General features: G+C 40.6%; 1 protein-coding gene across 3 annotated transcripts in view; it reads right to left on the bottom strand.

Moving 5' to 3' along the window:
• TJP2 (tight junction protein 2) overlaps positions 1-11322 on the bottom strand; it is a 137170-nt gene that overhangs the window by 10036 nt on the left and 115812 nt on the right. For all 3 annotated transcript variants that reach the window (XM_007466773.1, XM_007466772.1, XM_007466774.1), the window contains 6 exons: positions 9835-9943; positions 8338-8548; positions 7303-7490; positions 6579-6674; positions 5750-5829; positions 5132-5342 (listed from right to left, as the gene is read on the bottom strand). In XM_007466773.1, coding sequence (XP_007466835.1) covers positions 5132-5342; positions 5750-5829; positions 6579-6674; positions 7303-7490; positions 8338-8548; positions 9835-9943 — 895 coding nt within the window. The remainder of the gene's footprint in view (positions 1-5131; positions 5343-5749; positions 5830-6578; positions 6675-7302; positions 7491-8337; positions 8549-9834; positions 9944-11322) is intronic.

Below are 11322 nucleotides of genomic sequence, written 5' to 3'. Positions count from 1 at the left end.
CCGCAAAAAAAAAAAAAAAAAAAAAAAAAAAAAAAAATTGGGCCTAAAATGAACAAACTGAAGGTAAATTAGGATTTTTAAAAACTATATCACACCATGGCCTGTTATTAAGGCGTATTGCATTATGTGGCACCCAAAAGAAAATTGGAACTTGTTGATAAAAGTTGTTCGGCAGCCTGTCCCACCTATCCTGAAGTCTGCATAATTCTTTGTAAAGAGCCACAAAGAACCAGTAAGCAAATTTCGCAAGCAATTATGCTTCAGGTTTTCTTCCTAGTAACGTATAGCATTCTTTCATTTAAAGAGTCCTAACACTGACCTTGGAAAATCCTGAATGAGCTTACAGTTTCCCTGGTTATTAATTATTTACAGCATTAAAATAAACCGATACCTTGGACAACTCAAGGAAAATTAACCTTGATTCCTTGAACTTCTGCATCCTTATCATGGTATTTTAAAAAGACTATTGTCCTCTTGGTAACAGAAGTGAGATCAGGCATATAGACAAAATGAGTGATTTGCACTAAGTGTATACAAGAACATTCAGCTGCCTTTTAAAGCTTTATGTTGGAGCTGTCTGAGATGAGTACAGTTTGTATTTATCATGAGGAAAACCTAAAGTTAAAAGGGGCATTTGTGGGGCTTCCCTGGTGGTGCAGTGGTTGAGAGTCCGCCTGCCGATGCAGAGGATGCGGGTTCGTGCCCCGGTCCGGGAAGATCCCACATGCCGCGGAGCGGCTGGGCCCGTGAGCCATGGCCGCTGAACCTGCGTGTCTGGAGCCTGTGCTCCGCGATGGGAGAGGCTGCAACCGTGATAAAATGAAAAAAGTCAGAAACCTCTTATTGAACCCTCACTGAGTCAAGTATATGAAAAAAAAAAAAGAGTTTACAGTAACTAATTTCCTAAGCCCCATAAAAATGTAATTTCCAAGTTGGTAACATCCAACTCATGCACTTGACCTCTCTTTAACAGGTGGGTGCACAGCTATGATGCTTCCCTTCACTTGAAATCAAGTTCCTTTGGTTTACTATTGGCTTCTGCGCCTTAACTTTTTCAGATTCTTTGACTACAAGCAATACTGGTTAATTCCTGTTGTTCCCAGCCTCGGACTAGACCCATGTTCCCTTGGATAGAACGCCAGAAAGTGAAATATTGAAAGGAGCTTCACTCAGCCTCCCTCTCGGCTGGGAGTCCTGGGATTCTACGGGCATCCCTTCCCAGCCCCTGTACAAGTGCGCTCGGTGCTTCTTTTCCTTCTCTACCCAAGGAGGTTGGGGAGCACCGAGAACAACAGCAGAACGTGACATGTGAGGCTGGAGGGGTGGAGAGAAATCGGGAGTGACTGTAATGGGTATGGGAAAAGTTCTAAAATTGATGGTGCTGAGAGCTATACATCTCTGAATATACTAAAAACTACTATACATCTCTGAATATACTAAAAACTACTAAACTGTACAGTTTAAGTGGGCGAATTATAGCACGTATAAATTAAATTTCAGTAAAGCTATTCATGTGGCAGGGACCCTCTCTAAATGGACAAGCATCAACTGAAGTGCCCGGCCAGGGAGTGTGGCAACTTCCATCTGCTTCCTGTGGCCCTCACGAGACCCTACGTGTCCTTGGGAAACCAAGAACTGCCTCCTGCGGTTTGGGTACTTTTGACTAGTACATGATTCACTCCTCTCCCTAGGCTTTCTCAAACACTATATTATGGCATAGAAAATTTCTTTTACAATATGTAACATTTATAAAGTTTTTTTTTTTTTTTGCAGTATGCAGGCCTCTCACTGCTGTGACCTCTCCCGTTGCCGAGCACAGGCTCCGGACACGCAGGCTCAGCGGCCATGGCTCCCGGGCCCAGCCGCTCCGCGGCATGTGGGATCTTCCTGGACCGGGGCACGAACCCGTATCCCCTGCTTTGGCAGGCGGACTCTCAACCACTGCGCCACCAGGGAAGCCCTATAAAGATTTTTAAAAAGCGTAAAATAGTATCACTAATAGCATTTGTTTAGCATTTCCAAAATCTCAGGACTGAATTATACAAATTTCACATTAATGAAATCTGAGAAAACTGATAAAAGTGCTATCTTTGGTACTTTAAAAATCCCACAATTTCATACAAAGGGTGGCCCTGTGTGGGTCTCTAAGTCCGCAATTCCATTTCCGTGGTATTTAAACCATGAACTGAGTGCTTCAGGAATTCCAAGAAAGCATATAACTTAAACTTCAGGTTTTAAAAAATAATTTTTGCAACATGTGCATGCAAATGTATTCTAAAATGAATTATTTTAAATGAGTGGGGAGGGTTGGGCAGCCTAATATTTTAATTTACACTGACAAGTTAATTTGCTTTGGGGCAAATCTCAGAATGAAGTTTCCCTGGTCATCTCCACTTAATTAAGAAGTATCTTGAGCTTGCAAGAAGAGCCATTTTATTTTAATTTTTTTAGTTTTTATCTTTTAGGTAAAAGGCATTTATTATATTGTAAAAAGAGTAATGGACATATGTAAAAAAACAAAAGACCAAATAATTTATAAAATAAATTATACCTTTCAAAAATGACCAAGACATAATAATAAGTATAACAGTACAAAAAAGTTAAATCAACAAGCACTAGCAATGTTAGCTTTTCCTGTAACCACTCACTATTATTATCATACTAAGCCCTGATTTGTCCTATATCTGAAATACTAACAATTTACCAACACACTAACAGTTTACAAATCTTCAGTTCTTCTACTCAATCACGTTTACTACACAGTAACTTCAAGAAGAGCCACTTTCATACCGTCATAATTAAATAATCACCTGCGGGAAATAAGATTTTCTTGTTACTGTGCAACAAGGAAGGAAGAAAGATATTGAGTCTGGTGAGACCACCTGCAACATAAGCCTTGATTTTGAATTATTGTTCATCATAGTAGCTCTATTTTTCCCAATTATTAATTTATTAAAATGACATAAATTTAAAATAATAAAAAAACCCTTGGATTTTGGCCATGGTGCACACAATCAAATCACAGCCTGGCCAGGCTGAGTGAGACACGAGGCACAGAAAGCGCTCAGTGGGGCCATTCACACAGCTCTCAAGAGTTAAACTTAGAAGTCTGGAAGATTGCTGCGAAAGGCCATCTCACAGACAACTTGGGCCTTTTGATAAGTTACCTGGCACCCTCCTCCATCCATCCTGATGACCAAATAATTCCATACCGAAGGTTGGCAACCTATGCTGACAGTGGATCACCTCAAAGTTCTAGATGAAATTGGACACTCACAGTGTCACAGCCTCCAACTTTAGTTAGCCCCAAACCTTCAAATTCCTGATTAGCTTAGTCTCAATCATATGGACCTCAGTTCAATGGGCAAATTTCTATTAAATGGAGAAACAGCACTATATGACCCCTTTCAGCATTAGGATAATACGTCTGTGCTGTAAAGTATATAGAATATTGGACCTACAGTCAGAGACACTACAGTGTTAGTCTGGGCTTAGCCATACACTAATGTGCGACCTTGTGGAAATCACCTGGCCTTTCCTACGGCCTAATAGGACAGTGCACATGAAAGTCTGTACCACTGTTAGCCATTGCTATAATAAAAACAGTAATGATGATAATAATAATTATAGTAGTAGTAGTAAAAACAACAGAGGAAAGATTATATATGAACATACCAAAAGCACAAGCTCTTAAGATGCTACATTCACAAAAACCCAGTTTATGACGTACCATTCCTTTCTTTGCATTTGGCTAGATTACCTACCTCTTAGAGCACTTCACCATAGTGGTAAATAGTGCATCTCACTCTTTAACAAGAAAAGCCAGTAAGAGTAAAATAGGGTCTAATGTGGACATTCATCATTCATTCACCCCTCCCCTTCCCTTCCCAGTGTCATATACGCTAAAAATGACACAGGTTGGTGATGACTGGCACTGAACTCAAAAGAGCTATCATTATCCTAAGGATATTAATTACATCCACACAGTCTCCTCATGTTGCTCCCACAAAACTGCATGACCAAACACTTCATGCCACCCTGTTAGACCCTTAATTATACCACATTCACAGAACTAGTCATTTTCATAGATAGTGCACGTATTCAGTTACTAAAACAGGTCACATTCTTAAATCATTTTATTTTCATGAATAACAGTAGGAACTTTAAAAAATATTCTATGGGACTTCCCTGGTGGCACAGTGGATAAGACTCCGCACTCCCAATGCAGGGGGCCCGGTTTTGATCCCTCGTCAGGGAACTAGATCCCACATGCATGCCACAACTAAGGAGCCCACCTGCTGCAACCAAAGAGCCCATGTGCCGCAACTAAGGAGGCTTGAAGCTGCAACTAAGGAGCCCATGAGCCGCAACTAAGACCCAGTGCAACCAAATAAATAAATAAATATTTTTAACAATTCTATTATGGAAAATTGTAGACATACACAAAAGTGGAGAGAACAGTTTAACAAACTCCCATGTACACATCACCCAACAACTATCAACTCTTGGCCAGTCTGGCCTATAGTCCCACTTAAGATTATTTAAGCAAATCCCAGACATGATATTAGGTCATCCATAAATATTTTATTTAGCATATATGCCTAAACAATAAGAACTCTTAAAAAAACCCATAATCACAATATCATTTTCACCTTAAAAACGGGAGTAATAAATCCTCAATATCATCTAATATCCAGTGTTCAAGTTTCTATTTCAAGGACATTTTAAAATAATGAAACCACGTTCTCATCACCTTGTAAGTCAGCACATGCATGGATGGTAAGCAGAGAACAATGACACAAACCATAACAGATATGGGTACTTGGTGCTACACCAGGCTTAATCACTAGCTTTGTAGTCCCACCCCAAAATTTGAGCCTCATCAAAATGACCAGGTACTGTGTATTATGGATCTTTATGATCATTTTCAAACAGTCAAAATTACAAAGCTAAATGTACAAACGCCATGAGTCTAGTATACTCACTTTATAGGATTAGCGACTTTTCCAGGAGTCATGAATAGAATTTCAGATTACTATTCTCCATTCTGATTATTTTCCTATTCCTTCCATTCTATAATTCTCTATTTCTCACTTTTGAGCAAAGAGACTACATTCTGCATTTCACTTACCTGTGAAAAGATGTGCACAAGTTTTTTTAAGCTTGTTGGCTTGGTCGAATAACTTCCGAGAACTTTTGTTGGATGACGGATTCAACCTCTGTCTCATGGTTTTGACACCTTGTCTAGAGTCTGGGTTGAAAAAAATCACAATCGGGAACCACTGAGTATAATTCAACAGGTCCACGGCTTTAGGAGTCACATCCAGGAGCGCGTGCTTTTCCTGTTAGAAATGGGAAAAAGTTACATAAATGGGTATGTGAGTGAATATGTAAAGCCACATAGCATCAACGAGTTTGTATTGATAAGGCTGCATCAGATAAAATGTACCAATTTAAATCAAAAAGCAGAAAATGTTTCCCTCCACTTTAATATTACCAATCTATGAGAACTTCTGAGAAAATGAATTAACAGGTTATTTGGTATAATGCTTAGAACTCAGAGAGAACCAACTTATCAGTGCCACAGAACATCAGCTGGTTTCCACACACTGAAACAGCTTGTTTATATTCAGCTTTTATCATTAACAGTCAATAATTATTAAAAATATAGATTCTATTCTTGAAAAGACTGCAGCAATCCATGACCCAATTCTTTCTGACAGCATGGCCTTCTGGTGAATTTCCCCACCTGTTCAATAATTTGCCTCACGGTATTTAACCGCACCACCCCGGAGGATTTCTCAGATCCTGCGTCTCTTGGTTCCGTTTCTGCAAAAGCAAAAAAAAAAGGGGGGGGGGCAGGGGGAGGGACTGAATAAAATTTTAGAAACCAGTTACAACCAAGTACACCAACCTAGCATCAGCAAGGATGGGACAGCTGACATTCGCTGTCTCCTAATGAGAGGCAATGGGAAGGACCCACACTACCTGTTTAACCAAAATCTAACCAGGGGAAACAGGCCAGGCCAACAGGGAACATCCTATGAGGCAAATGGCTTGAACTGTTCAAAATATCACATTACAAACTAATTTAGAAAAAGGCGGAGACCAGAAAGACATAAAAATCAAATGTACTGCATGCTCCTCGGTTGCATTCTGAATTTAAAAATAAACAGTAGCAACAAGCTATGAAAGGCATAATTGGGATAAATGAAGAAAATCTGAATAAAGGACTATATACTAAATAAAATTCTTGTATCAGTGTTAAATTTCTTGGCTGGGATAATGGTGTTGTGGTTGTGTAGGAGGAGAATTTGGAGATTCACAGAGGTAGGAACTGTTATAATGCCTGCAACTTAAACTTTCAAACAGTGCAGCAGAAATTATAAAACTTTGGGTGTGTGCCTGTGTGTGTGCATGTGTGTGTCTATGGGGGAAACAGTGTAGATGGCAAAACGTTACCTGTTGACAGTGACCCCAGATGAAGGGTATGTGGGTGTTAATTATTTTTTCTGTATGTTAGATAGCTTTCAAAATAAAAATTGGTGGAGAAAAAAATTATCAATTGACAGACTTACTAGCAGTTTGGAACAGGTCAGGCAACTCATTTGCCAACTTCTCCAGGGCTATATCTGCTATGGGGCCAAATAAGACCACAGGTCTCTTGAAACCAGCTGAAATGAGATAAGAAAAGCCATGAAATTAGGTATAAAATAAGCTAGAAGGATATACTGTACAACATGGGGAATATGGCCAATATCTTATAGTAACTACAAATGAAGTGTAACCTTTAAAAATTATGAATCACTATATGGTACACCTGTAACACAGAATATGGTACAGCAACTACAATGAAAAAAAAAGCCATGAAGACACCTACATGTCCTTAGCTGTTAAGAAGCAAAAGTATTTTATATATTGATAACACAACTAAATGAAAGAAATTGTGTGCTCTCCCACCTCCAATTCAGACTAGCTCTTTTCTGAAAAATAAAAGCTCCCTCTTTTATTACAGTTCACTCCTCCCACTATTACTAAAGATAAGCTTTGCTCTACAGAATATATAAAAGCTTCTGAATGGTAGTATTAAAAAAAAAATAACTGTGATTGTAGAACTACGAGTTTGCACAGCTCACTTTTTTGTAAGTCTTATTTCATGTTTAAACATGATTCCAATCTGTAAGCTGGCTTGGCCTAAGTGATACAGATAAGTTGGAATGTGATCATTAAAGTTAAAAAACAAAGAAAAACAGGCTCTGAGCCCAGAGTCGGATTATTTCCTGGCCCACTTGGCTTCCACACCTTCTCGAAGCAAAACTCTCTCGTAAGCCGGGAACTTGGTGCTGACTGACACGACGGCCGTCAGGTCTTCCCGACTCTTCCGAAGGTTCTTCTTCACGCCCGACCTCTGGCCGCGCATCCTCCAGAAGTCCGCCCTGTCCCCACTGCTGTCTCTCTGGGCAGTCTGAACGCTGGCCATTTGTTCTGCTCTGAGAGAAGAAACCAGGGGAAGTAAAGGTCTAAAGCCAGGAAATGCGCCAATGTGTGGGTCACTAATCAAATCCAGTCAATGTCACTCATGGACTTAGATTAGAGGTGCAGCTTGACAATGAGCAAGGTTCACGGGGTGAGAAACACAGGGCCTTGCTCTTCTGGACGGAGGCAGAGAAAGGCTAGGTGCACGTAAAATCCAGCAGAAATAGCTCAGTAATAAACATGATGACATGGCTTGTTCTGTTTAGGCTGATATACAGACACGCCCTGTCTTACTGTACTTTGCTTTATTGTGCTTTGCAGATATTATGTTTTTTTTACAAATTAAAGACTTGTGGCAATGCTGCATCGACCAAGTCTATCGGTACCATTTTCCCAGCAGCATTTGCTCCCTTTGTGCCTCTGTGTCATAGTTTGGGAATTCTCTCAAAATTTCAAACCCTCCACCAGCAAAAACACTATGGCTAACTGAAGGTTCAGATGATGGTCAGCATTTTTTGGCAATAAAGAATTTTTAATTAGCGTATGTACATTTTATTTTTACACATAATGCTATCGCACACTTAATAGACTGCGGTAAAATAGAAACATAACTTCTGTATGCACTGGTAAACCAAAAAATTTGTGTGACTTGCTTCACTGCGATATTCGTTTCATTGTGGCGGTCTGGAACTAAACCCGCAATATCTCCAAGGTCTCCTCATACACAAGAAATGGATGATGGGAGAGGTCGGGATGACAAATGATGAAGTCATATGGGGCTTCCTTTGGGGGGGGAGGTGTTGTTTACTTGTGGGAGGAAGGCTTAAAGGGGTTGCATGGGAGTGTGCAGTCTCAAGATACCTGCTTTTGTTGGGGATTAAGCCTTTCTCCAATTCATTTCCAATCCTCACGGCCAGCCAGTGGCCCAGTTTCCCATCGTACAGCGTATCTACCACACGGAAGACCTCCCCTCTGGTGAAGGCCAGGCTCTGTGGAGTTTCTTTCTCACATTCAAAGTGGCTTCTTATAAAAAACGAATCCCCTCTGCCACAAGCCAGTATGTCTCTATACACTGAAAGACAAAAGCATCATTGCATGTGGTACTCAGCTTGGCCAGAGGTCTTTTCTGGAAGAGTTTTCAGCTCTCTGAAGTCTGATCACCCTCTTTACTTTCTTTGCATTTAGCGAACTCAGCACACAGGGCCCACGGGAAGCATAGTTCAAACAGGAAGGACAAGTAACTAAGTTCACGAGTTGCGGTGATGGTTAATTTTATGCATCGACTTGACTGGGCCATGGGGTGCCCAGATATTTGGTCAAATATTATTCTAGGTGTGTCTATGAGGGTGTTTCTGGATGAGATTAACATTTAAATCGGGCAGACTGAGTAAGGCCAATTGCCCTCCCTGATTTGGGTGGGCTTCAGCCAGTCCACTGAAGGCTTGAACACAACAAAAAGGTAAACCATCCCCCGAGTAAGAGATGAATGAACTCTTCTACCTTTCAAAGTGGGACATCAGCTTTTCTCCTGCCTTCAGACTCAAACAGATACACTGGCTCTTCCTGGATCTTGAGCCAGTCTGCCTTTGGACAGCAACTACACCATTGGTTCTCTTGGTTCTCAGGTCTTTGGACTTGGACTGGAACTAGACCATTGGCTCTCTTTGGGTCTCCAGCTCACCAACTCACCCTGAAGATCTTGGAACTTGCCAGGCTCCATAATCATGTAAGCCATGTAAGCCAATTCCTCACAGTATCAATAAATAGCTCACTTTCTCCCTTTCTCTGTCTGCCTGTCTCTGTCTCTGTCTTTCTCTTTCTATGTCTAGAAAGACACACACACACACACACACACACACACACACACACACACACACACCCTATTGGTTCCATTTCTCTGGAGAACCCCAATACAGGTGCCAATCAACTGTATTAGTTGAAGCAGACAAGAAGATTCTATTAACCCCCATTTTACAGATGAGAACAATAAAGCTTGGAAAGGTGAAGCAACTTGTCAGACTGATACGGGTTAATATGACAGCTGACCAGCAGGTGTGGTCCTTTCCATCTGTCACGGAAAAACTCAATAATAACTTCAGGCAGTAATTAAGGATGGATCTCTGTCCAGAAAAGCAGTTTTACTCCAAAATCACACAACTAGTGAAATTCTTTCAGTAGGTGCACAGAAAACATGTGTATAGAAAGCTAAATGGTACCCGAATTCTTTCCACATACCTATGACCTAGAGATCAGGCGTCAGGATCCACTTCGATTTTTTAATACCCAGATTTTCCTATTGTGCTCCCAAGCTACCTCCCTCTCCTACCGCCCACTAAACTCATAACCAAACTTGCTCACCATCAGCTCGGCTCTGGGCTAAAATGGTCACCATTTCGCCTTTGGGGATTTCTAACAGGTAGAGAACGGCATCCTCCCGAACGAGCCCTCTGAAATCCTGTGTGTTCACCTGACAGGAGGGGCAAACAGAAAAAACAAAACAAGAAGAAATAAGTTGTTTTCAAAAAGGTGCCACTTGCTTTTGATCTGTTTGTTTTCATCAAGGCCTGCCCAGAGCAAACCTCAGATGTAAAGAAGTCCTTAGTGCCCTACCCAGGGACTCTTAGCACCCGGCCTGGGCTGTGGGCACCACCATACCCTCCTGCCTCCCCACACTGCCCACCCCTTAGGACTACGCCATTCCACCAAGGACTCATCACTGGAACAGGTTAGAATTTCTTGTAGTTGTGTCCGCTTCCCTCTCTTCTTTGAATCTCCTGTAGATGTGGCCAGGAAGGTACAAATCCAATTACTGTAATGCAATAAGGAGTGGTGGGGTCTATGGTAAATGAGCGTGCTGGCCCAGCTTAAGGCATTAATACTTTTCAAATTGATTCAAATAAAAGCCTGCAAATAAGGATTCTGACCAAATCCACCTTTCTCTTACAGCTTCTAGCACCTGAAATTGAAGAACATTAGTCTTATGTGGCAGACCATTAGCCTAATCTATAGGCCTTTGGTTTAAGCCTCTGATACATAATGGGCAAGAAGTTCACATTTATTCCCCACTGAGTAGGGTACACTGTAAATAGCTCTCAGAAGACAAGTTAGAAAGCAGGTAAAATGGAAAATGGGACAAAGAAAAAGACATTTTGACATCTTTGTCTTGTATCTTGAAAACCAATTTAAAACAGATTAATTACACATAAGTACAATGTAAAAATGATTTTAAAGTACCTAATATTTTGATAATGTATTACAGAAGTGAAGATACAGAATTCCTCTGAAATATTTTCTTCAGTCACTGAGGACTTGTAGAATCCTTTAATCAAACAGTAATGCCTTACTGCTGAAAAAAAAATCATTAATTGAGTCTAATTTAATTAAGGTTGGAATTTACCATTAAGTGAAAATAGGCATGAGATTAAAATTTACTTGGTGCTTTTAAAACAGAGTGATTTACTAAACCGATCATGTTAACTTTTCCATTGAAACAATATTTATAGCATTTAAGACAGCTCATTCCCATCTCTCTGTCCCTGAATTAGGGATAGTCACGCTTTGGTAATTAATCCTTTCTTGTGTACCATCTGCAGATCTACATCTGTGTCTATATGTGGCCACGTGTATGTTTTTATATGCACTGTACATGCTTGTATTTGTTTATTTAAATAAGATAGGGCCACAGGGCATATGGGGGAAGACCTTGGAGGTCCCTCTGTCCTTCTCTGTTCAGAGACTGACCTTCTGTCAAGCCAAAAACTACAATGGTCAAAATTAAAGCAACACATGGTAGCTAAAATCCACATGGCTAATAACCAAACTTAGGAGCTTTTTTTTCTCTTTCCC

The sequence above is a fragment of the Lipotes vexillifer genome, unplaced genomic scaffold, assembly GCF_000442215.2.
Source record: "Lipotes vexillifer unplaced genomic scaffold, Lipotes_vexillifer_v1.1 scaffold948, whole genome shotgun sequence".
Classification (NCBI taxonomy): Eukaryota; Metazoa; Chordata; class Mammalia; order Artiodactyla; family Lipotidae; genus Lipotes; species Lipotes vexillifer.
The sequence above is the reverse complement of the archived record's forward strand: the minus strand, read 5'-3'. Positions and strand labels throughout refer to the sequence as shown.